The sequence below is a fragment of the Puntigrus tetrazona genome, chromosome 7, assembly GCF_018831695.1.
Source record: "Puntigrus tetrazona isolate hp1 chromosome 7, ASM1883169v1, whole genome shotgun sequence".
In the NCBI taxonomy this organism is placed as follows: domain Eukaryota; kingdom Metazoa; phylum Chordata; class Actinopteri; order Cypriniformes; family Cyprinidae; genus Puntigrus; species Puntigrus tetrazona.
The window spans coordinates 21,880,625-21,907,728 of record NC_056705.1 but is presented as its reverse complement, the minus strand read 5'-3'; the positions used below and the strand labels follow the sequence as shown (position 1 = coordinate 21,907,728).

The following is a 27,104-nucleotide window of genomic DNA, read 5'->3' as shown; positions in this document are numbered from 1 at the left end:
CTCCAAGGCTGCCTGTGGCATCTGCACTCAAATACAGAAACACTTCTCAGTGATTTAGAAAGAAAAAGAAGACTCCATCAAATATATAATCATAAATCCCGATTAAAAAAGCATCTGAGAAACAAGATTTGATAAAAAATGATAACAAATATAGAATAATGTGTTTTGGTTTTGGACAGGTTGCTTAAAATTGCAAATTACCCACCCTCATGTTGTTTAAAAGCCTTTCTTCGTCTTTGGTACATACAATTTGTAATGAGAGCTTTCTGACCCTGCATAGACACCGGTCCTACTAAGTCCAGAAACGTACCAATAACATTGACAAAGTAGTTCAAGTGACATCAGTGGTTTAGTGGTGCGCAAAACAGTTCTTCTCCCCTAGTGACATTTTAGCGAGTATCATGACGCATACATGTGCATTTCCTTTGAATGTATACAAGGAGCAGAGTTTATTTTGTTTATTTTATGTCCTTGCTGTCTATCAAATGTCATTGAGCTCTCTATTTCTTCAAAAATGACTTAATTTGTATTGTGAAGATGAACAAAGAAATGCCATGAGGTTGAGCAGTTGATAACAATTCAAATTTTAAATGAACTGTCTCTTCAGGAACATTGTTAAAATAGTCCATGTGACATCAGTGGTTCAATGTAATTTTTTGAAGCTATGAGAATACTGTTTGTGTGTAGTGCAAAGAAAAGAAAAATAATGACTATTCAGAAGAATGCATACTCATGAATCGTGGTACTCTTGTAAATGGTGGTAAAGTAGGGCTGCCCTCAACTTAGGATTACTCTGACTGAATAGTATTTGTTCATTTGAAGCATTAGTCCAGTAATTGCACATTTATTAATAAACCTTTTAACTCTTTATAATGAGCCTTTAATTGCCTACAAAGCTTAATAAGCGCTAAAGAACATACATCATTTTTAATGTTTAGTCGACTATTAGGGGGCAGCCCTATCGCAGAGACAAAAAATAGTTTAATTAAGTATTATTTGCGAACAAAAAGCATTCTTGTAGCTTCATAAAGTTATGGTTGAACCCCTAATGTTACGTGGACTATTTTAATTATGACCTTTCTGGGCCTTGAACGTGGTATTTGTGTTGCTGTCTGTGGAAGGTCAGAAAGCTCTCGGATTTCATCAAAAATATCTCAATTCGTGTTCTGAAGATGAATGAAAGTTTTACTGGTATGGAAAGGCATGAGTGAATATTTCATGACACTTAATGCAGTAACTAACTAAATGTAACCTTACTGTAAAAAAAAATCTACAATAATAATGTTAAAATGACAAATTCTTGAGAAAAGGAATTTAGTCAGAAACTGAATAATTGTCTTATTTACAAACTAAAAGTAAGCTGCAAGAATAAAAAGGTACACATGGCCATAAGATAAATTAGCAAATAAAAGAAAAATGTAATTACTCACAATTATGAGAATACATGGAACATTTAGACAGATGAGTCTGCAGCTGTGCCAGCTTGTCTAGAGCCCCTCCTCTCTCTCTCTCTCTCTCTCTCTCTACTGTCTGTTATTGGTCTGTGCCTCTGTGACAGCTGCTCCACTACTGCTCTCACCTCTTCTGCTGCATCCCTCTATTCACACAAAGCAAGAGGGGGAGAGTGTGTGTGTGTGTGTGATAGAGAGAGAGAGAGGATCACCTCTTCTGCTGCAGAGCTCCGTGCAGTTGTTCCTGTCTGTCTCTGAGTTGGTTCTGCAGGTGCCGGATCTCTTGTTGATAATTCGCTGCTTTCCCCGCAAAGTCCTCCTCCTGCTCGCGCAGACGCCGACCCAGAGCACATACACTCGCTGACGCCTGCTGCTTGTATACCTAGAGCAGCCGGGGGAGAGATATCAAAACAGTTGCGCTGGAGAGCACTGAAGAATGGTGGAGTATCACTCAAACTAAAAAAAGAATCAAAGGAAAGCAAAATAACTGAAACAACCCTGGAGGAGCCAGAGAAAGAGACTACACAGCACGGTAAGACTAGAAAAAGAGCTATTATTTGTGGAGACGTGTTCATCTGTCTGGATTAGATCAAGCCTAACCAATGCAGGAAAAGTGACTGAAACTATTATTACCTAGAAAGAGAAGAGCGAGAAGGAAAAGGAAGGATACTGAAGCAATGAAGAAGGTGTGAATTTACAGTTTAATACTTCAGATTGTAAAACCTTTATGCAGGAATATTTTACCCAAGCTTTTCCAACATTGTGGATGAAAAATGCACCTGTGCGTACACACACACACACACACACAAATGTGAATAAAACAGGAGAAAGGAAACACAGTTAATGTAGATAAATGAAGCAGAGATCTGCAGTGATATGGTGAACTGCAGACTCGGGGCAGATGCGTTATGGAGAGGAACAGATGTTGGCTTGTCTGCTGCTAAAACAGATGTGAGCCATGTAGATAAACAAACATACACATTTGCGCAGCTCCTGTGGTTTCCAGGGAGAGGCAGCCTGTTGATGTAACTCATCTTCATATAGCAGAGGGCAATAAGACAATTACAGCCGCATGAGTAAACGTGAGTAGTCAGATATGCTCAGTCCATAAATGCCTCATCGTAAATATATGACACTGGGGAGGATATGAGATGGATCTCTGAGAAGAAATTAAACGCAAAGAGAAAAAAAAAAAAAAAACAAGGAGAGGAAAGAAAATGAACAGAAGGGCAATAAATGGATATAAAAGAAATAGAGCCACAGATAAGTGGATGCTGAGAGTTGTGCTCCTTGGTAACTGACGTTATAGGCACAAATGTAATTTCCTTCAGAGATCAAAACCCAAAGGGAGGAATTCGCAAATGATCATCTAATAATAACCAGGAAGAAAATTTCCATGTGCACATAAATGTGAAAACGTGTATGGGTTTAGAGCACTGATTAGCTATAGTAATGTCTTTAATGGACCCCTTATCATATCTGTATATCAAGCAGAGATTTAGCATGCATGGAGAGAGAGATTACGTGTGTGTGTGTGTGTGTGTGTGTGTGTGTGTGTGTGCTTGAGGGAGGTTTGACTGTATTCTGTGGGGTTTAAGAACACATACGTCCAAGCTTTCCCTCACACATGGATCAATAACACTCCACACAAGCATGCCTCAGTCAACAGCTCTTTCAGTGCATGTGTGTGTGAGCATTCAATTACAGCAGTTCAGGCTCTCTCTGCTTGTCTGTTTTTCTTTCTCTTCTTCCAAAACCTTAGCATACTCTTTGAAATGATCAAGACAGCTCTTAACATCTAAGAGTTGTCTTGATCATTTCAGAGAGTATGCAAGCAGCAACCAGACAAACCACAAAACCAATAAGGAGAACTGGAATTAATATTACAAACAAATGGGGCAACATGAAGTGATTTCAGTGACACGTGCTGGACTGCAGAGGGTAGTCTGTCGATGTGATTTCAGTTTGTGATATCATTTTATTTATATCACTGTGATATATATTTAATTGAGCTTGTGATAACAGGTGAAGCTATTTACTCATGACATTCTTACCATCAGGGTAAATCTGTCCATTGGAGCTGTTAGCAGCATAATGAAGCTTTTCCAAACAAAACTTCTTCCAAAAGAGCTCTTAAGGCATTTTATGCTGCTCAGGTCAGATTCTTTTAAGCAGTGGTTAGAATGAGGTTGAGCAATGCAGGGAGTCCCTTGGAAAGTTTGACCTGTCGACTGCAATTCAACCAGGGGTCAGATTTAATTCTTATTCTTAATGAAAAAAAATGACCTAAAATCACTTCAAAGGCCATATTTTTGTGCCCCCTGCAGATTACTGTAATTACCATAATAAGCAGGTGACACTATTTTCGTCACGACTGGCTTGAAGGGAGTTCTCTTGGAGTCACGTTTCCCAATGTGTTATGTATTTTAAATAGTTATTTTTTAAGCATGTCAGATTCCTGTTACAAATGGTTGCTTTCCGTCTTCTTAACTCTCTCTATAAAATCATCCCTGGATCTTTGTAGTTCTGAAAATTATGTAAAAGTTAATTAAAAATAAATTAATTAAAAACTATATATTATATTATATTATATTATATGGTATTATATAGTATATTTCCATGTATAAGACTTTGGTTTGTAGTCTCTTTTCAGATTTTCAGGTTTTTTACAGCTTGTTTAAGTTTAAAAACTAATATTTCAGCTCTATTAAGCTCTTTTATTTCAGCTCTTAAAGGCAGTAAATATGTCTAACTGACAAAACAGTTTGTATTAGTAAACTGGTGGTTTTAATGAAGAAGACAAGTGTGGAAGTTGTGAGTTAAACATCTTTAATTAGGCTTGTTCGTGTTAATATGGACAACACAGGTAGAGACGTTGGTATAGTATGACTCAATGAACTACTCCATCGTAACCATGGTGGTTGCCTGGAAACCCTTGATGTCGGAAAAGTTTTTATTAAGGCTCATGTTCAATGCAGTATCACTGCTGCTTTCCACCTGAATACCACTCATCAGTCCAAAGCTCAACTGAAACATGACGTTTAGCACCTCTACTAATTCTGATAGAATTTCTTTTCCATTTATAGTCTGAGATCATGACATTTACATACTGTTTTTCCATTCTATTGTTATTTTATATAATACACACAATATATTTTAGAAAACAACACTAATATATATATATATATATATATATATATATATATATATATATATATATATATATATATATATATATATATATATATATTTTTTTTTTTTTTTTTCATTCTACTGTTTAAAAGTCAATGTTTATTTGGTTTATTTAATCAAAAATACAGTAAACAATGTTGTGAAATATTACAATTTAAAATACTGTTTTCTATTTATAATACTATTTATAATATTTTCAAATGTAATTTATTTCTGTAGCGTCACATGAGGCTTCAGAAACCATTCTAATATGCGGATGTGGTGCAAAAAATTATTATTTCTTATAATTTGCTGAAGAGAATTGTGCTGCCTAATATTTTTGTGCTACACTTTTCTAACTTCACTCTTTGAGGAATAGAACATTTAAAAGAACAGCACTTATTAAAAACAGAAGCCTTATTAGTTTCTAAATGTCTTCACCGTCTCTTTTGAAAAAGACCCCAAACTTCTGACCCCAAACTCTGAATGGTAGTTTATCCAATAATCCTGGAATGAATGTAAACACAGCTCAGTAATTGAAATGTGGAGATTAATCATAATGAGCACAGAGCCAATGCAGTGAATTAAATGGTGTAAGAAGTGTAGATCGGCATAAGATGTGTCAGATAAGATCCCTAATGTGAAGGCTGCTGTGATTGAGGTCTCTGGCATGCGGTAGGAGGTCAAAACAGTCTAAGTAATGACTAAAGTAATCAAACTAAATCCACACATATTCCAGAAGGAAAAGTGGAGCAGGCTGAGGTCAATTTACTGAAGAATGCATAGAGGAACACTGAGGTTTTCTTTTAAATGACAGTTGAAAAGATAATAGCAAAAGAGAGATGGAAGAGGGTAGGCTGCATTTATAATATATCCTAAGGTCTGAGAATCAAAAATGTGGATGTGCATTTGTGTTTGCTGGTGTTTTATACAGCTATTATTGGCTTCTTTCAGGTGTGCTTCTCTTTAGCTCAGCTGTGAACTGCAAATGACCCTACTTTTTGTAGAAAATCTAAATAAATACATTTCAGTTGTTCTCTCTATCTATTTCCCATCTCCTACATAGCTTTCACTTAGACACCAAACCTACAGAGCCTCAAATCCTGGTTACAAAAGCATCTTTGAAGCCAAGGGCCCTGCTAAGGGACTTGTGAGTAAGGGCTGCTACAAACAACACACACATTACACAGCAGCTACTTCCCTAAGGGACTTGTTACGTACAAACAAAGTGGATACGTGATCTATGGCATCTTCACTGTGCCTGCCCCGTTTGAGTCAGGAGGATGAAGACTTCTACGCCCATAGCACTGTCACTAAGGTTGTCTATAAGATCACTGAGACCTGGTATGTACTAGATAGCTACCGTTGGAAGATTACAGAAATATAGGCTAAACCTGAATTAATAATCTCACGCAGATTGAGTTTCAGTCCTCTAGATAATACCAATCCTTAAGGTGTTAATGAGTATATCTTTAATAAAATAAAACCCTCAGGATTGATAGACACCAAACCCCCAGATGCATCTGCTCTCTAACAGGCTGATATTAAGGTTTTGCTGATAGACACCTATTCTTCATCATTGTTATAATAAAACAATATGCAATTAATAAGTTATCAGTGTAAAACAGGGCTTGTCGTCGGGCGCACAATCGGGAGCGCTGTATGACTTATACGTAGGCTATCTGTTTACTCAACAAATAAGAACTTAGGCTACCTACAAAGGCCTTAATATGTTTGTTAAGGTCCAATATTTAGTGTTAAACTGTTGGTCTTTAAAATGAATCTACTTTTGATTTTCACCTTGACTGATATCTAGACTGATAACTTCCACACTGATGTGGGAAACTTCCCACAGTAGGACACAAATGGTCCTAAAAGCGATGTATGACTGCTGTACCCCGATATATACAGCTGTTTTAAATATTATGTTTCAAAGTATAATATCTTATTATATACAATATCTCTTGATATTGGTGCTTCCAGGCGTGCACTCTCTCTCTGTCACATGCGCAGAGTTTAAAATCACCAAATAGTTATGAAATAGCCTGTGAAAAGTACAGAGAGTCTCTCTCTTGCCCCCACTCACCTATAGATGATAATATCATGTTTTGGCAATCTTACAGGCTGGCGATATGACGATATGAAATAACCATATCACTAAACTCTAGCTGATATAACACATGCAAAACTGACAGAAATCAGGTAATCAGAAATGCAGGTAAACGGGTTGATAAGCTGCTAAACAAAAACAAACCCACACAGAACACAATGCTAATGCAACTGTAACCAGCAGGGATCACACATCATTTAGGAAGCAAAAGATAGCTTTGCACCTTCAGGAAATACATTCTATCTACTTTTTCTACTTTTTACGTTTGCTAAGTAGTGATGGGTTGCATAGTACAGTTGTACAGTATTTCACTTTTCTGGTTCTGATTCATTGTAATTTTTCAGGTAATTAACGGTTCTATTAAAGATTTGTTTTGCACTTTTACATAAAAATAATTTTGGAAAAAATGAATTCTATTGCTAAATTATGAAATCATTCACCTCTTTTCAGAGGTGGCACAAATACAATCCAATTACTGGCCTTAACTATATCGTAAACAATGATGATAAATTTCATTCATAACTATTGAAACTATTCAATATTACCTATTGAAAAAAACAAATCATGTGAATCGTCAACTAAGCACTGAACAAAAAGTCAGTAACTATTAATGTTTTTAAATCACTAAAAAAACAACGCAATAGAGTCATTCATTTGGGAAATGAACTTGTGCTTTTGATTATACTCTCAGATATAAAGGTACAAAAGCTGTCACTGGGGCGGTACCTTTTCAAAAAATACATATTGGTACCTAAAGGGTCCATTTTGTTATCTTAAAGGTACATCGATCACTTTTATTTATATAGCGCTTTTGACAATAGATTTTTGATACAGATTGTATCAAAGCACAGAGTATAGTGATAGTAATGTATAATGACAGGATTGAACATAAAATTTTTATTAAATTCAGAGATGGTCTCTGTAATCAAATCAACGACAATCGCTAGAATTTAAGTTTCACGTTAGTATTAAGTAGTATTAGTATTAAGAAATGAAGTACAGTGACAGCTTTTGTATTGAGAACCTTTATTTCTGCGAGTGTACGAACAAAGCTTATCTGTGAGTGTAACAAAACTTACTGATGTTGCATTAAATTAAACAAGTATGCCAACACAGCGATGGAACAACTATGAACGCACCTACATACACATATTAACACATACACATGCATATATGCAATCCACCTAACATGCAGTCAGCCTCGGGCACAAAAAGAAACATTTAACCTCTTGACAGAAGCTGAACAAATGCAGGAACAAATGTTTACCTTTGTGCATATGAAGATTGTGTCACAGCGGTGGCAAATACATTTCATTCTCTCATTCTCAGTGTACAGGAATAATGACATGGCCCTAATCAAATGGCCTGACATACTGTGCGGATCCAATTATTTTAACTGGCAGAATAGATTAGCAGCACAGACCTGCAATCTTCCTTTAAAAATGGCCCAACAAAACACACTTCAACGGTCTTTTGAAAAGCTCAGTTCACTCTATCTTCACCTCCATCCCTTCATTCCCTTGTAGTCTCTCTGCAGAGACAAACATGCTATTGCAATACAAAGCATTTCAGATTACCTATAACTGTGCAAACTTCACAGCTAAATGAATTCAGTCTCATGCTTTTTAAGATGATAGTAAGTAGCAAAAATGTCACAGTGCAAGCAAGAAACACTTTCTCAATGCTGTGTTCACGCTGAAGATAAAGTACAAGACAGTGTTTATGTGTAGCCCGAGTCTGACAAAACACCAGTGAAACAACATGATTATGAGACTTTGTGAACTTGTGATGCAACTAATTTTAATCACTTTCAAAGATCAATAAAGAGTTGTATGAATAGACTGATTGAAAGAGAGCACTGAATGTCTGTCACTGAGGTATTTCACTTTTCCGTGACTGAAAAACAGCAGACTATTATTTCCTGTGCTCCAAATCCCTACCCTGAAAGTACAAGAATTAAAGATGCTACATAGACATTACTGCTTGTTTATAATGTTTGCTGTCAAACCTAATGAGGTAAATTATCACATTCAATACACAATGATGCAGCATTATATTATTAGTGAAAGAATGATCATATTGAATGTCACAGATATGAGATGATGAGCTCAGTCTGGTTTATTGGCTGAAAATGAAGATTTATTTGGCCACCACCCTCTTCGGTTTAACCCACTCGGTTCCAGACTCAAGATATTCAGAGTCAACGTAGCCTCTCACACACTAAAATACAGAACTTTAGTTTTAATTATTTTTGCACAGTATAAGAATTTGTGTGGTTCTGGATTCAGAAATAAAGGATTGGTCACACAGGATTTCAAACCACAGCCCAGAGTAATGAAATATTAACAAATCCGCATATGCCTTAAGAGCAGATCTCAGCATCCAGTGAGCCTCCCTTTGTAGCTTACTATTCATAAGGTATTCATAATCACCATCTATAAATGATTGAACAGAGCTTTAAATAGCATTGCCTTTATTGTTAAAACAGATAAGCACTCACAGTCTTCTCTCCCTCTCTCTGCACCTTGTATCTTACATATACAAGATGGTCTAAATAATTGAATTGACTTTGGATTCTCAGGTCTCTGGAGAGCGAGATGAATTAGGCGGCTAAATTTAAGAAGTCTAAGTGATTGCACTTGAAAGCGACTTAATGAACTGTGTGTGTTGCTGTATGTGACGTAAAGAACTCTTGCTGACATCTTTCCAATAAGAAGCTTTGATTCACACACTGCACATCTCCTGGAGTATGATTACCAGAGATGCAGAGTGTTTAAGCAACAAGTAGTGTGCGTAAGTGACTGAAGAGCTTTATTTTATCTTCAAAGGATAGTTCATCCAAAAACTGACCATTATATATCAAACCAGCATTTGGTGGGAAGGAAGAGCTCGTAATATGTCAAGCAGGTTTAAAACATGAAAGTAGGGCTGCCATTTAGCCAGAAGTAGAAGATTGACAAGAATGTCCTTCTTGTTAGAGCTGCCTTTCACAGTTTGCAGAAATGAACTTCCTATTCATTAAAGAATTGTGGAAAAAATATTAAAGGTGTCATGTGTCATGGGAGACTTTAAACTCTCTGCAGATCGTATACATGCACAAACAGTTACACGCCACACTAAATAAAAAGGAAAGCTAGAAATCGCATCATATGAATTTTCAGTACTGATAACTGTACTGAAGTAATGGCTTTTGAAAATTCAGCTTTGCATCATGGAAATGAATTACATTACAATACATTAAAATAGAAAGATCTTACTCAATATTGCTGTTTTTACTATATTCCCTGATAAAATAATTGTCTTACTACTCCTCCAACTGCTTGGTCATAAATTGACCTCTGGTGTTTTGAACTGTAGAGTAGGTCGCAATTAGGTGGTTGTTATATGCATATGTGACATCACTCAGGGAGCTCAGACACACAGCAATAAAAGAATTAAGCAGTGTTCCCAATGTGTGCCTGTGTCTGTTTCACTGCGCAAGTACAAGCTTTAATATCCAGCGGGACTCTGAGATAACAAAAGACCATTTTATTTATTTGTGAACTCCGCGGTCTGGACTGCTACAATGTTGCTGTTAACTAACTAGATTGCACTGTTAGTTTGGGAGAACAGGAGACCTGCAGTCAAGCTCACAGCAGTTTCACACATAAATACAAGTGACCATGAAATCATCTTACCTAAAGAGTAGCTCAGAAATGTAGGGTTAATGTGTCCATGAAGGTGAAAGAACAATGTACAAAATCGTAAACATAGCCCACAGTAAATGTAAAAACCTCTGCAAAGGTGTAAAGCATAGGTATCCATGTAAATATTCAGATATTTAGATGATTTCTCAAAACCGTGTCTAAGTTTGCTCACTTTGCATAGTAGTACTGTATTTATATAGCACAGCAATACTATGCATTAAATATTATACTTTTATAAACGTCTTTTCAGATGTTATCGTTGCAGAATCTCTGTCTATTGAGACAGAATTCCAAAAATAATAGAAAAACACTCCAGGAAGATTCTGATTACTTGACTGTAGACGAATTATGAGCTAACAGATTTTTCCAGGAAGATTGCCGCACTAATATACACATCAACATACTACTCTCCATATATTACATATACTCTATGTAATATTAATAATTTACAATCCATTACATTCATTAGGTCCCCATTTCAATGCTTTTTGTGAGATACAATTACAATGACAAAATTGGTTTTGTCCATTTAAGCTACAAATGAGCTGCTTATATTAGATTTGAAATGTAAGATGTAAGAAAACGCGAACATCTGTCCTCTGAAAAGCATGTTAAAACAACATATGTCATTAATGCCAGGAAAAAGAGAAGGAGAAAAAGAAGAACAGAGAGAGAAAGGAAAAAAAAGTGTTCATGCCCCAATACACATCGGAGTCACAAACACTGCAGTACATTACCATTTCTACATCAATCAATGCTTGTCATTCTCACCCATTTCCAGCAAATGTTGATTGCAAATGCTCACTGATATGCATCTGAAAAATGGATGATACCATTTGAACAGGGAATGCTTTAATCTGTGATCTAGAAAAGGCTCTGCAATCCTAAACAGCCTCAAATCATGTTTCTTTATTGGGTTTCTATTAAAAGCCTCTGCTGGCTATTTTTCTATCCAGCAAAGCAAAACAAATTCCGCTCAGAAATACAATTATGCACGGGCATTGTTGTCATTAATAATAGAGAGAGGTCTATATGCTGGAGGAACATGCTCTTTGCCCGAAGGGCCACTATTTCATTCCTCTAAAAATTGGCATTTCCTCCTTCAGTATAACAACCTCTGGGTGACATTAAGGAAACAAAAACAGTTGGCTCCCCAAGACAATGAATCAAAAATTGCCACGTCGATCCCACGTTTCTTTCCGTAATTAATTTCACAAACAGCGATTAACAAAGCAGCCTAATTAGGCCTTTAGAGAGTTCCAGACTGAATGAGACATTGAAAACACCCATGTGGCACAGTAGGAAGCTTCCTATGAAGACTTAATAGCATGGGTGTTAGTATATTACAGTTGCACTAACAAAGCATGAATGGATGATTGCGTAACACACTGTAGGCACCTCTTGCTGTATTAAATCACCTACAGAGACTAAACCCACAGATTTGTTTACTGTTGTCATAATGTCATTTATTCTTAACAATAATCTATTTCAGCTTGATATTAATGGTGGATAAAATGTTTTAAAATAGATCAATAATAAGAAGAAATCCAGCTATTATCATATTTGAGGGTCACTTAACATGCTGAGTTTGGGACACACACACCCTTAAAAACTGCATTTACTGTATTCAGAGACAAGTTTGGCAGACAAGATGGTGATGCATCATCCAATAAATAAGGAAAAAAATTGGACCAATTTGCTTGGTCAATAATGATGAGTCATTCATGAAAGATCCATTCATTGTGTCTACCATGTGACAAATGAGCAAAGAAGGTAAAGTAGTTATTTATGTTCCCTGTAAACTATCTTTGGTTGCTTTATAATGACTCCAGAATATGATCAAGATTGTGTAGGTGGATATGGTTGGGAAAATTGGCCATTAAAAATATAACATTTAAAACCACCAAAATAACAAACTGACTTGAATAAAGATTTGTTTATTTTGTTGAAAGAGATCGAACTAGAGAATTGGATCCAATCAAAATGACTTTTTTGGAAAAATAGTAATTGACCAAAGTCTAAATGAAATATACTATAAAATGTATGCATTTTGAGAAGAGTTATTAGTCAAATTATTATGAATTGTGATGTCATTACATTAGATCATTACATTAGAAAACACCAGCAACAACATGCCACCGGGAACATTAAGTTCAAATTATTTATTACCCAAAAGTTCTAAATTTAATTTCAAATATTTAACAATGCTAAAATTCAAAATTACATCCACAACAACAAGCAGATCACTATTTTTCGATGACAAATAATTATCCTATTTTATATATCTGAAATTTTCATATATAATAAATAAAAAATCTCACAGAAAGCACAGGCACTCATTTTTTTCCCATCTTGAGAAAAAAAACCTCACTGTAATCTTATACTGTATCACTGTAACTGCGCATGATGTTGTATTCTGTGTTAACATCCTTTTCTTGCTTCCCCAGAGCATGTGGCCAAGATGAGCTGTGCTCAGGCTGGACCGGAGGAGAGCTCCGCTAATGCCAGCTCCAATACAAACACCAGCCTCAACAGCACCACCAATGATGAGCTGGAATGCAAAATCTGCTACCAGCGCTACAATGCACATAGCCGCAAGCCCAAGATTTTGGACTGCCTGCATCGCGTGTGCGCCAGGTGCCTCAATAAGATCCTGGACATGGGGGACGGCTCAAGCTCCATCAACTGCCCTTTCTGTCGCCACGAGACGCAGGTCAGCGAGTATGAAGTGGCTGGGTTGCCAGACGACTCAAACATCATGTCTCGTCTGGCTGTGCGGGACAAGTCCTGGAGCTCGGACCACAGTAAGGAGGTAGTGCTGACACCCAAGAGCCTGTCCTCCAATGAGAGTCCATCCCACGACTCCTCCAACTGCCTGGTCATCACCATCATGGAGGTGCAACGGGACCAGCAGCGCTCACCCAGCCAAAATGCCAGCTCTGACTACTACGGTGACCACAGTCTGGACTCAGTCTCTGTAGCATCTAACAGCGGTGCAGTGGATCAAGACGCGCTGTCCAAGTTCTGCAATCACGTGCCGCGAGTCTTGGTGTGGCTGCTGGGCTTTTTCTATTTTGGTTCGCTGCCGCTTGGCATCTACTTGCTGGTGATCCAGAGAGTGACTCTAGGAATTGTGTGTGTGAGTCTAGTGCCGTCCAGTCTCACAGTCTGTCTGGTCTACGGCTTCTGCCAGTGTCTGTGCCAAGGCATGTGTGACTGCTCCAACAGGGGATGACTGGTACAAAACAGGCCAGTGAAAATCATAGGCTACATCATCGCACCATACAGACAGGAGGTAAAAATATACTCTAGACATCTGAATCTCCTTGCTGCAAATCAAATGCAATTTGTACCATCTTGCTATGAAGGGATGTGTACAAACAGCTGTGATAAAGAAGACGGCTTAAGCATTAAAGAGGAAGGTCAGTCTGGAGGTAACGCTATTAGCTTAACACACACACCCTTCGAGCTCATTCTAAAGTTAAAAAGCTGACCTTAGAACTGTTCTCCATGCAGAGCAGATGATGATGCACGAGTGGGAGTTTATCAAAGTGGATGGACTTTGTGTACAGCCAGGCAGAATGGATGGGCCATAAAGAATAAAGTTTTATTGTGGTTGATTTTCATCGCTGTGAAATAAAAACTGCGTGCCCTGAGTCTCAATGAAAAGGCTCCATGAGCAGCACTGATACAGGTTAAGTCTGGACTAGTCTGTATGGTTAAAGACTCCTGCTGTAGGTATTACAAAGTGAAAAGGTGGGTAACCACTGAGTTAAGAATGGGCCTTTAAATAAATAAAGAGATTTGCTCTATGCATCTATGGAAATCATAACTATAACCAATGTCACACTACACACTACAGTTCTTCTCTCTCTTTCTCACTGACATCAGGATGTGAAAATGTCCCATTGAGATCTAATGTACTGAAACAAATTGAAATGGTCTTCTTGGTTGAGCTGAAACAATGAAAACTCTCCTGGAATTCAATAACGGAGCACAAACAGTCCATATAACACTGCATGTGCTAGTGCTGAGTGCAGGGAAGGGGGGTATATGCTATTGCACAAGATGAGTGGAAGATGTTATCTAAACTCAATGACACTTGGCCTATAGCTAGAAGCATGTGAAGAGAGTGCCATTTTCTGCACAACTGTAAATCTCATGGCTACAGTTGAGGTGATGTAGTCAGAGAAAAAGCTCATCAAAATCTGTGTTCTTTTTGCTTATCCATAGGTGTTTCTATAACCTTTGCTCTGAATCTTCACCTAAACCTTAACCTTTATTTAAAATCCATATCTTTAAAGGTAACTTTGACACCGACAAGCACAGCGGCTCTGCAATCCTTCACTCAAGCCTGGTGTTTCTTCTCCCTGCAGGTTCCTTTAGGGGCCTTTACCTTGAGATCCAATGAGAGCCATTCATCATTCTGAACTTGAGCTAGAGACAGAGTTTGACACACGCAGCTTAGTCGGTCAATACTATAACAATACACAGCACCTCTGGTTTGTGTTTAATCAAAACTGGAACTGTTTCCAATCTCTCTGCTGGCAATGAATAATTACAGCGTTTGTATATGCTTATGCAATACATTGAAAACAGTAAGAAAATCTGCATGAACTATGGTAGGTTTAACATCAATTTAATTGAACCCAGTGAGGAGAACACATTTCTGAGCAATCAAGCATCAGAACTAATCACAGCACCCCACATTCTCTAAACGTAATTCAACAATCAGGGAAGGACAGCTAAGCGTCTAATCTAAAAACAGCCCTCATCGTCACAAAATTCCATTTAGGACTGTATTTATACACACAATCAAATATTCAACATCTTTTTTCTGCAGTTTCAGGCAAATGTGCCGCATGAATTTTAATAACCTGTGAATAATTTACACAAAATATTCTTTCCTCTTGTAGGAACTTTCACATCCCTCCTTTTCCAGACTTGTTTCCTCTTCTTTTTCACCCACCTCCTGATCTCTCTCATTAATTCAACCATCCACCCAATTAACCAGTTCTTGTTCTTTAAGAATCCTTTCTTGTCTCTTCTTGAAAAATGTTTATATTTTGGAATTTGCTTAAACAGATGTTTTTTAGTAGATATGGCTCTAATCGTCCCACTCAACATGTACACATGCAAGCAGTGCCTTAGGTCTTAGTCACACCGCTCTTCTAGCAGAGTCAAATCTGAATCTGAAATCTTAATTAGTGGCAATGGAGTAAAAATGTGTGTGTGTTAAAGCTGTAAAAGGAGGTGTGCTAAGTCCTACTAAGCAGCCTAATTTACACAAGGTGAATGTGTCTACAGATCTGGGCTAATGTCCATAAAACTGTCTGACCGCACGTCACCATGGGCCTCTGTGAATTGAAAAGAGACTCAGACACATTCTCCCTTTGACAATACAGATAGACAACAAGTGTGACAATGTTCCTCTAGCCACATGTCAGGTTCAATTCATCAAGCTTTTTCACATCACAAGCTCAGCAAATTGCTATATTTTCAAGACAAATTATCCGATGCGGTTCCTGACTGTTCTCAGAACTCCACGCTTTACAAGTGTTTCGCATAATTGCGTTTAGATTTTGGAGCACTGAAACAGAATGATATGGTTTATTGGACTTGTGATTCTGTTACAAACTAACTTCATGAGGTGCCTTGTGAGAAGCCGTATAAGTTCATTACTGACCACCAGGGTAGTCGCCAAAATTATTTGGACCCCTGAAAACAACTAAAATATGTGAAAATATATATCCTTAAAAATTCAACAAGACACATCTGTAAACAGAAATCAAATGATTAAATGAAAAAAAAAAAGTGTCATAGTTTTGTGGTTTATATGTTTGAAATGTGTTTTATATATAATTAATATTGTAGAGTAATTAGTGTTGTATAATGTTTTTTAACATATTCTTTACATTATTATATAATATAAATATTTGTACATTTTGAAAGCAACAGCTAAAAACAACTTTAAGTTTGAATAGGAGTTATCACTGGATGATATCACTTGAAAAGTCAAATATAAATGACTCTTACAGCCATTCATATACTGGGACACACTATCACACAAACACTTTTCTTCTCTGCAGCCCATGTGTCACGTTCCCCGGACTCTGTGTTTATGTTTTCGTTTCGTGCCATGTGCTCCCTGTGCCCTGCCTTCCCTCTGTGTTGATTTGTATTATTGTCTGCAGCTGTGTCGTATTAATTTAGTCAATTACCACGTGTATTTAAGTCCTGTGTTTTCAGTTCTGTTTGTCCGAGCGTCGAGGTCCCTACTTAATGTCTTTAACTGTGTTTATCCTGCCTGCCTGTTCGACCTGCCTGCCTGCCTGCCTGCCTGCCTGTCTGTCTGTATATCCTTTATTTTTCCATTTTGGAATTAAACCCTTTTATTTTCCTTTAATCTTGTTGTGTGCTCTCGTGCTTACCACACAACCGTGACAGAACGCTCGGACCTACAAAAAGGAAATAGCGCGTATTTTCCCCTTTTTTTTTTTTTTTTTTTAGTTTTTGTTTGCCATGTTTGCCCAGTTTAAAGACCCAAACTTCTCATCCGCCTGCTGGAGCAGGGGATTGCTCTCTCGAGGACTATACAGAACTATTCCTCGAACTGGCCAACGACTCGCTACCCGGACTGCTCTCTGCTCGAACTCTATTTCCGCGGACTTAACACCTCCAGCCAAGCGCAGCTGTCCGGGAGCGGTCTCGAGAGAGCCTCGCGCGATACGTCGAGTGGGTGCTGGTGTCCTGCAAATCAACCATGATGGTTGCGCCTGTGGACAACGACACCAGCCCCACTTCAGATCCAGAGCCCAACTCATCCCTTCACCGCAAGGTCGAGCCCCAGCCTGAGCCCACCGCTGACACGGGCGGAGTCAAGCGCGACCACGGACCCATCGCCAGAGAGGCGACAGAGTCGTGGAGCGTAACAGGACCCGAGCCGTATACGCCAGACCAGGTGCGCGAGCCAGCAACGGAGTTCACCGCGATGGAGTCAGTCGTCTGCAGGAGAGCGCGAGTGGAGCTCCGCCCACTGCACATCGACTGAGGATGAGCTGATCATCCACCTGGGGCTGCTGGATCTGCAAAGGAGCTGGATGATGTAGACTTGGACTTGGACTTAGACTGGGCACCTCCCAGTATCCTGAGTTCCTGTTCCCGTTCAGCTATCCCGTTAGCCCGCTGGTTCCGCCCAGCCGTCCCGTTAGCCCGCTGGTTCCGCCCAGCCGTCCCGTTAGCCCGCTGGTTTCGCCCAGCCGCCCCGTTAGCCCGCTGGTTCCGCCCAGCCGCCCCGTTAGCCCGCTGGTTCCGCCCAGCCGCCCCGTTCCAGTACCAGTGCCCGCACACGTGCGCTCTGTCCCGTTCCAGTGCCCGCGCCACGCGCGCTCTGTCCCGTTTCCAGTGCCCGCGCCACGCGGCGCTCTGTCCTCGTTCCAGTGCCCGCGCCACGCGGCGCTCTGTCCTCGTTCCAGTGCCCGCGCCACGCGGCGCTCTGTCCCGTTCCAGTGCCCGCGCGCACGCGGCGCTCTGTCCCGTTCCAGTGCCCGCGCCCCGTGCGCTCCGTCCCGTTCCAGTGCCCGCGCCCGCGCGCTCCGTCCTGTTCCTGTTTCCGCGCCCGTGCGCTCCGTCCCGTTCCTGTGCCCGCGCCCGCGGCGCTCCGTCCCGTTCCTGTGCCCGCGCCCGCGCCTCGCCCCGTTCCTGTGCCCGCGCGCCGCGGCGCTTCCTCCAGTGCCGCCAAGTTTTCCCACCTCCCACCCATGCCACACCACGTCGATGGATCCCAGCAGCCCCTGCGCTCATCCTCAGCAAACCATCTGGAGCTCGCCACGGGTCTGCCGGTCTCCATCGCCATCGAGGTTGAAGGATCCCTCGCCTCACCGTCCTGCCTCCGAGACCCAGACTCCTCCTCGGCTCAGACCCGCCGGCTCCCCTGGGCTCCTAGCTCCCTCCTCTACACCGTGGTCCGTCAGTCCACCAGCTCCACCAGGCTCCATCGTCCCTCCGGCTCCGCCTTGGTCTGTCGTCGACCATCCGTCGCCTCGGGATTCCTCTCCTCGGCCGCCTCGTCACTCCATCCCACCGGCTCTGTCAGGCTCCTCCTTCCCTCCAGCTTCACCTCAGTCCTCAGTCGCTCTGGCTCCGCCGCGCGCCCTTCCCGTCCCCGTCTCCGTGTCAGTCGCCGAAGCCCGCGGCGCCGCGCTTTGACCTCCAGCGCCCTCGCGTCACCCTGGCTCTTCGGCTCTCCGTCTCCACCTCAGTCTCCTCCACCATCTGCTCCGCCGCCGCCGGTCGGCCCCATGGAGTCGATGGCTGCTCCTCCTCCATGGCTCCTCCCTCCGTCGGCTCCACCTTGGACCACCATAGCTGGGCTCTGGATCTCCTCCTGCTCCGGACTCCTCCTGTCTCCTTCCTGGCTCCTCCCTCCGTCGGCCCCACCGTGGACCACCATAGCTGGGCTCTGGATCTCCTCCTGCCCGGACTCCTCCTGTCTCCTCCTGGCTCCTCCTCCGTCTACACCACCTTGGACCCTTCTGCCTTCTGCCTGCCCACTCCTGGGGATCCGTCCTCCACCACAACCTCCTCCCAAGACCCGGTATCCCCAAATCTTAGTCATTTTGGTTTTTGTTTGTTTTTGTTTGTTACCCTTTAGGTGCGAGGACGCACCTTCCGGGAGGGGGGGGTAATGTCACGTTCCCCGGACTCTGTGTTTATGTTTTCGTTTCGTGCCATGTGCTCCCTGTGCCCTGCCTTCCCTCTGTGTTGATTTGTATTATTGTCTGCAGCTGTGTCGTATTAATTTAGTCAATTACCACGTGTATTTAAGTCCTGTGTTTTCAGTTCTGTTTGTCCGAGCGTCGAGGTCCCTACTTAATGTCTTTAACTGTGTTTATCCTGCCTGCCTGTTCGACCTGCCTGCCTGCCTGCCTGCCTGCCTGTCTGTCTGTATATCCTTTATTTTTCCATTTTGGAATTAAACCCTTTTATTTTCCTTTAATCTTGTTGTGTGCTCTCGTGCTTACCACACAACCGTGACACCATGCATGAAGCCCTTCTATTTTCTTAAAAGATCACGCACACCATCTCATGCAATCTATCACATCACTTCAGCCTGAGAGAGCACAGGAGAGAGCGAGAGACTCAAAAATAACCCTAAAGAACACAATGCCTGCAACTGGCCCTCTTTTAGCCTCTCTCTCTTTTTCCTTCTTCCCTTCTTTCTCCCTCTCTGTGATTATGTACGAGGATTCAATTTCCAGTATATTGTAAAGGTTTAAATTGCCGTCTGATTTCACTAGGGCCATATTTTATTCTTTTTGAAGTGACAAGAAAAGAAGTGATTACTTCCATCTGTTCTCAGGCATGCACACACACATATACATATGAAATATAAGACATAGCAAAACAGCCTGTAGCTTTGCACAAATACTGTCAGAGCTCTCAGGAGCCATGAAGACTCAAATCAGCCAATCTCCAGTGTTCCTGCTGTTACTATAGAGACAGCTTGCATCAGGATGGAATGAAGGAAGCATGTGAACTTTCTGTGTGCACAGAACAGAGCCCACAAGCTGGAAACAGAAAAGCCCTTCTGCTGCTAAAATAGGTCACTAGAACACAGATAATTCAGCTAATGCTAGCTGGAATATGTATTTCATAAATACGTATATTTGCCACCATAATATAAATGCAATAAAAGAAATTGGTTTCATCAAATGTATTAAAAATAAAAGCAAAACATTAAAGCAAACATGCAAGATGTTGTACAAATAGAAAATGACCATTACTAATAAATAAATAAAAGTTATCTCAAATAATTACTTTAGGTCATCATAGGTGTACTATGAAACATTTATGAACCCCTGATGTAAACAGACATCAGCTGTACTTCACCACATTTGCTATGTTTGAATGTAATTAATTTTCCCAAAACAATGGTGCAGGAAATAATGAAAAATCTGCAGATTGACCTGCTCATGGTGACCCGTAACTCACCTTTAGTTCATCTATTATTTAGCCATCTGTGCAGAAATATGTAAGAAAACTCTAGGAGGATATATATGGCAAATCATAACTATGTAGCACTATATAATAGGAGATATAGTAAATATTTCTCAGCTGACTACTATTGCCTGTGCCCATACAGAGCTACATACGGACCAAAAGATAAAATATGAATGGCCATGTATACCGCATGCTGAGTGAGTGAGTGTCTGTGTGTGTGTGTGTGTGTGTGTGTGTGTGTGTGTCTAGAGCAGACACAGAAGAACGGAAGCTTATGGCAGTTTGTTCAGATGGGTAAGGAGAATGCCATTCTGACCCTTTGGGAAGGAACCACGAGATGAACACTTACACCGACAAGCACACACCCTGTCCTCTCACACAAATGCTTATACAAACACAGACTCAAGAACAATTTTCAGGATACTGAACTGTAGAGACATGCTATCGATAATAACTGGGTGAACTTCATCCTCAGAAATGACTGGTTTTCTTGCAGACCTTGTCTAAGTCTAAATAAATAATCATTTCAGCTCTAATTGAAAGAGATACTCAAAGTTTAGATTTTATTTACACTGTCAGTGGGAAAGCAGCTGCTTTTGGAGTTATGCTGCTGCTTCTCTTACATACAGCTTTTGTCTATGGTATAAACGTGTTTTTTTTTTTTAAGTTTTGTGTTCTATGGGCTTGATCTGACTTTCTTTTACCATATTGTGCTTCTCTGTGAGGTAGTGATTAGTGATTTTGTGCATGTATTTACTCTGCGTGAGTCTAGCATCTGTTATTTCTAATTAGCCACCAGGAGACGGATGAAGAGAGAGAGACAAACAGAGACAGCAGAAGAAAGATAGAGGGAGAAATAGAGGTGGTGAAGGGTGGAGGAAAGTAGAAAGAGAACACAACAGGGGGATAGAAAAAAGGTGGGAAAAGGGACGGAAATAAAGGGAAAAAAATAAAGCAGGAAGAGAGACAGGGTCCTAAAAACACATCGTACTAAATTATTAGAGGGATAATTCACCCCCAAATTTTACGATTTTAAGATATCATTTTCTCAGATAACATGTTCACTCAATGTAATTATTATCCGAGTGAACACAGAGACCTCTATAGTTTGTACACCATACACAATGAAGAACAATCAGTTTAAGTGTTAATGGGTCATTTTGAGTAGAAAACAAACTCCAGATGTAATTAAACATTAAGTTACTAAACCTAACAACAAAAGCAATGATAAAACAATGTAAATACAACTCAAAAACAGTGAAAAATGTGATCTTTTTAATTATTTGCAAAACTGTATCAAACTTAACAATATTTATTTAAAGAATCCTTTTAAACATAAACCATTTCAAGTAAATTATAACTTCAAACTTTAATTTAAACAAGCTTAAATTAGTATAGAATTTATTTTAATGTTTTTATTCTTGGAAGGCGTTATTGGCTGATTCTGATAACATTATCAATATTGTTGATTTTTCTTTTATACCAAAAATCATTAGGCCAAAGACATTGAATAAAGATCATGTTTCATGAATATTTTTTGTAAATTTTATATTGCAAATATATAAACACTTAATTGTTTATTAGTAATATGCATTGTTTTTTGTTTTTTTTGCACCATTATATTCTAGATTTTCAAATAGTTGTATCTCAGCCAAATATCATTCTATCCTAACAAACCAGCTTCATACAGATATAAATCTCAATTTTGAAAAAATGTAATTTTGAATGACTGGTTTTGTGTCCAACGTCACATATAGAAGAGCCTCAAGCACTCTCAGCTCTCACATGCACTTAAATCCAAATACATGTAACCCCTGAGTAAGACATCAGAGTTTTAAAACCAATTTTTCTTCTTCTTAACAAAACACAATTGGTGATATAGCAGGTAAAAGCAGATGGCAATCAAGAGAAAATGGAAGAGAAGTGAATATGGTGTAATTATGTGCTAAATCTTTAGTTGAAGACACATCTGAAGAAAAGAGTCCAGGAGAATTTAAAAAATATAAAAATAAGAGAGAGATAAAGCGGGGACATCAGGGAAGATATAAAGATTGTCAATCTGTTTGTCTGTGGTGAGACCAGCCGATGGTACAGAAAATACACTAATCCATGCAATATCACAGCTCAGTGGTCTGCGCAGTGACTTTAAAACTAATAAAACAGTCCATAAACAAGCAGTGCACCAACAGACAGTGAGCAGATTAAAATAAAGAAAGAAAAAAAAAATTAATAAAGAAAGAAATAAAAAAAAACATTCATTTTAGGTTTAGAGGTACACTCTGTTTCCTTCTCAACTGCTAGACTTAGAGTGGGTCTACATTGTCTGCAGTGCACCATGACACAACAAAACTATAGCAATCTCACTGTAATCAACTACACAGCGCAGCATGCTTAGTGTAAAGAGCGTTGTTTATTACAATGGGAACGATCTAGTTGTGCTGTGCCACATTCTGCCAGTAAAAAAACGTTTTACAGAATATTCATAAGCAGTCTCATAAATCAATGGCATACCTAAAGCAGCTTTAATGTGACACTAAATTCTTCCCTCCATAACATACTTTATGGTCACACCCAGACAGAACAAGCATATGCAGAACTTCAGAAAACTACACAGATTTATGCCTTTTATTCACAAAGTTATTAGGACATCCTCTTGATGTCCTTATAATAGTTTGATTATTTATTTATTAATCACTCGTTTTTGGCTAGTCTACTCAGCCTGCTCCCAGTATAGTTCCTATTTTACACAGTATAATTTCAATAAATTTGAAAAACAAAATGCTGATAAAATGTTGATTACCTCTGCGCTTCCATATAGCTAATTCACCGTAGGTGAACCTGCATGTCTATGGCATTAAACTCACCCTTGAATAAACGTAAAATTGGACTGTTTTGTGCACTGCGGTAGAAATAAACAGGTAGCGGCTCTCACTCAAGGGAAATATCACAAATATAGACTGACACTTTCATTCAGTGGTGTCCAATCACACAGAGGTCAATCCACATGGATACAGGCATCATCTGAACTGAAGCGCAGTTAAACGAGAGAGGGAAACATTCACTCTGCAACTGAAATAACCTTCCATTTGAAATGTTAATTATAGATCTGCTGAGTGTGGCAGGCCTGTGTGTCTGGATTGACCTCTTATTGGATATGTCAGACAGGCAAGGTCGTTTAATTAGGCTGTGTGTATGTGTGCATGTCAGCATTCTCCACGTGTGTGTGTGTGTGTGTGTGTGTCTTTTAGACTCAATCTGTCTCCTTGTTGAATCTTTCATAAGCATGTTAAAACAAATCAAAACAAACTCTTGTCCTTCAGCATGCTCTTCATACAAACATACCTGAAGATTGCTCTGTTAATGTGTAATACTTTATTTTAAGGTAACGTAGTTACAGTACAAATTAATATACTATAGAAACAATGGCCAATGATGAAAAACTGTAATTACAGGCAGCTAAACCTAAACCAAACCCCAGCCTTAATTCAGTATCATTTGAGGTTAATTTACACGACGCAGTATTTTTTGGTGTAATTACACCGTAACAAATGTCACCTTAAAATGAAGTGTAACCTTTAAGCACACTATATGCAATCTTTGTGTTCGTACCATTTTAACCATTTTGACTCTAAAAGCCCCATTATACACAAAAATATTTTAAGGCCCCATGACTTCACCAATTACAACTGGATAAGGATTAAAAAAAACATTTACTTTTATGATTTCCAATCAATAAACTGAATACAATATTTTAGGTAAATAGGTTAGGAAGTTAGGACTAGGGTAGAGACTTTATTTCAAATTACATGAATCAAATAAAATCAAAGTACAAATACCAAGTTAAACTACACTTTAATTTTACATTTTACTTTCATCTGCCCAAAAGTATTCTATATCTAGGTGTTTTAAAACAGATTCTACAAAGCAGTTGGAAAACAGCTGTTGTCTTGATATTTAGTTGTTTTGCCTCATTTCAAAAAATTATTTTGTCTTAATCGACATAACTTTGAGTCAGGTTTCCTAAGAAAGCACTGAGAAGCACTGCTCTCTTTAGTTTTCTAGAATCTACAATCTGAAGCTCACTTTAAGGAAGCAAAGCCTTTCAACCAACTTTACAGCGCTTTGTAAATTACAGGCCTTACCTTTACTTTTTCTTGAAGCTTTCCCAGGCTGACAGTGCTTTCTATGATGCGCGTGAGGACGCCCTGCTTGTCTTTCTCTAGAGATGAAGCCTGAGGATGGAGAAAGGGAACAGGAAGGGTTACACAGCTACAGGGAGGCAGATTGAGGAAAAAGGGGGACATTGAGGAGAGCCATCATTAAGTTGTAGGGACAAGAGCCGGGAAAGAGAGAGAGTTGCCAGTTACTTTGATAAAAGTAGGAAAACAGTAAAGCAAGAGCAGTAGAGCAAATCTTTAAAAGTTTGACTAGACTCATGGGTACTAACATTGTGGTGAGTACAAACATTTCCCCGAGCGACAGTGAGGCTCACTGCTTGGAAAAAAAGAAGCATGAAACTTTCATAATCCCCAAGCTTAAGGCTCTGCCTCAAACACAAAGTTGCTGTGTGAAATGATTCGATGCAGGGTTTGAATGTAAACTCTTAAGGCAGATAAATTCAGGGAATATGGTGTGTCCTTGGTTAAAACATGCTTTGTAAGTAAAAATAAAGTATAAAGAGTTGTGCATTTATGAAGTGTGTGAACCTTCCATTAAAAATAGTGATTAGGGCCCAACTGATCTGCTGCCTGTGAGTTCATTCTGTCACATATAGTGTTATTAAATCACTTTTTATAAGTAGAGGTTCAATGATAATATGAGCATCTCAATATGGATAAGATTCTATATGAATTATTCCAGTATTCTTTTATTTATAGAAGTATAAAGATTTTTTAAACGCTGGTTTTCAGGGATAATCATTACCAGTTGGCACATTAAAGAAAAGCACAACTATAACCTCTGTAAATATAATCTTATGTTACCTAAGTTGTCTTACCTAAGTTCTTTCTTTGAATGAACTGCTGCTAGAGAGCACAGATAAGAACTAACATACAGTGATGTAAACAGACGCTTGCTTGTGAGTTTCTGTAGAAGTACCATGTGCATGAGCTGGTCTCTTTCATGGGTGGTTTTTTCTGCAAGTGTGACAATGTTGGCAAGGTACTGATGAGCGACGATCTCTTTCTCTAAAGAGTCATCTACCTGTTGCTTCAGCACACCAATGCGCTTCTGAGCTTTCCTAAAGAGGGAGAGACAGTGAGAGGATATGAATGAGAACCTAAATTTAAAGTCGGTATTTATGTGAATTTATAATAGAACATACCGCTCTGAAAACACGATTTAAAACCATACTGAAAATCTGGCATTGAAAATCAAACTATAAGTTTTAGATTTTTCAAAAAATAATAAAAATAATTAAACATTATTAATTATAGCCAACAGGTAACAGTAATTTACTGCAGAAACACGCGTTGACTGATCACAGTCACTTCTTTATCTTATAAAATGCGGTTATGAAATGACTAATATATTCAGAATTACATGTGGTAATTTACAATATTTTACATAACTGTATTTTACAGTTTTTTTTCATGAAATACGGGCACAACATGTTGACCTTTACACCTTAATTTAATATCAACAACAGCACAATACATTTTTTTGCACTGTCTACTCTCTACTGTGTTGTTCGGTCTGTCACGCACCGCCGCTCATCCAGTAAAGATTTACTAAACAGGACTGACCTTTATGCAAAACGTGGAAATGCTTGCGTGAATTTCTGACATTTAAAGATAAGGATGTGACCCTAAATTGAAAGTTTTTGCGCTGAGGACGGACACGCGATCTGTCACGGCGCCTGACAGGGCAAGCCGTTACTCTACTGCATTGGCTTAAAGTTTAAAATAAAGAATTCTCAGGGTTTGGGCGATCTAATCACGTAGTACTCCTGCAGCATTCCGTTCTGTTTCCTCCAGTATTATAGACTCATTTTGTTATGCAGTGCTGTAATTTGACACAACCAGCGGAAGTCAGACGTGCACTATGGGCAGACCCGACTAATCGATAACGAGAACCGTTGTCGATTATTTTCATTATTGATAACAAGCGATTTTATCGATTAGTTGTTGCAACCCTACAGTAAATACTGTATATTTATAATGGTACCAAAGATTTCTAACTCAGAAAGAAGCTGCCTATTACTTTCAATTGAAAAAAAAAAATCGGATAAAATGTTTCCACAAAAATAACTAAATAAATAAAAATCAATAAAAAACAAATGTTTATAAAGCAGCTAATCAGCATGTGACATAATATTAAAATAGACATAGAATGTGTATTAAAATACAAAATAGCATATTAAAAGTTGTTTTCATGATTTAAGAGTTTCTTTTTCATCTCTCCTCTAACGCAGCGGTTGCTATTACACTTCCAGTCTGCTCTCCTTCTGTTTCTGCAGCCCTCTGGCCAAAATAATCTGTCTCTGCTTCTGTGGCCTATTACTCATCCTGATCTGCCTCCTCCCAGCAAAACATGCTCTTGAAGTCAGAAACATCAAACCCCAATATTGTCACTTTATAGAGTGTGCTAAAAGTCATGTTTCACTATATTTTCCTCGGCGGTTTTCTACATCCAGATTGACAAGAGCCAGAAAGTGTCTTTTGGTATCAAATTATTGTTAGTTGA

General features: G+C 39.2%; 2 protein-coding genes across 4 annotated transcripts in view; one reads left to right on the top strand and one right to left on the bottom strand.

Annotated features, from left to right (window-relative positions):
- Positions 1-27,104, bottom strand: part of cep89 (centrosomal protein 89) — a 61,799-nt gene that overhangs the window by 8,809 nt on the left and 25,886 nt on the right. For both annotated transcript variants that reach the window (XM_043245963.1, XM_043245964.1), the window contains 3 exons: positions 25,518-25,659; positions 24,563-24,652; positions 1,664-1,833 (listed from right to left, as the gene is read on the bottom strand). In XM_043245963.1, coding sequence (XP_043101898.1) covers positions 1,664-1,833; positions 24,563-24,652; positions 25,518-25,659 — 402 coding nt within the window. The remainder of the gene's footprint in view (positions 1-1,663; positions 1,834-24,562; positions 24,653-25,517; positions 25,660-27,104) is intronic.
- On the top strand, positions 1,829-14,773 carry zgc:165481 (uncharacterized protein LOC100073327 homolog). 2 transcript variants are annotated; one of them, XM_043245966.1, is made up of 3 exons: positions 1,829-1,983; positions 2,089-2,137; positions 12,866-14,773. In XM_043245966.1, exon 3 carries the CDS (start codon positions 12,880-12,882, stop codon positions 13,651-13,653), a length of 774 nt encoding a protein of 257 aa, XP_043101901.1. In that variant the 5' UTR covers positions 1,829-1,983; positions 2,089-2,137; positions 12,866-12,879; the 3' UTR covers positions 13,654-14,773. The 2 variants fall into 2 exon arrangements, with proteins under 2 accessions (XP_043101901.1, XP_043101900.1); XM_043245965.1 differs by lacking the exon at positions 2,089-2,137 and having other exon boundaries at positions 12,866-14,346.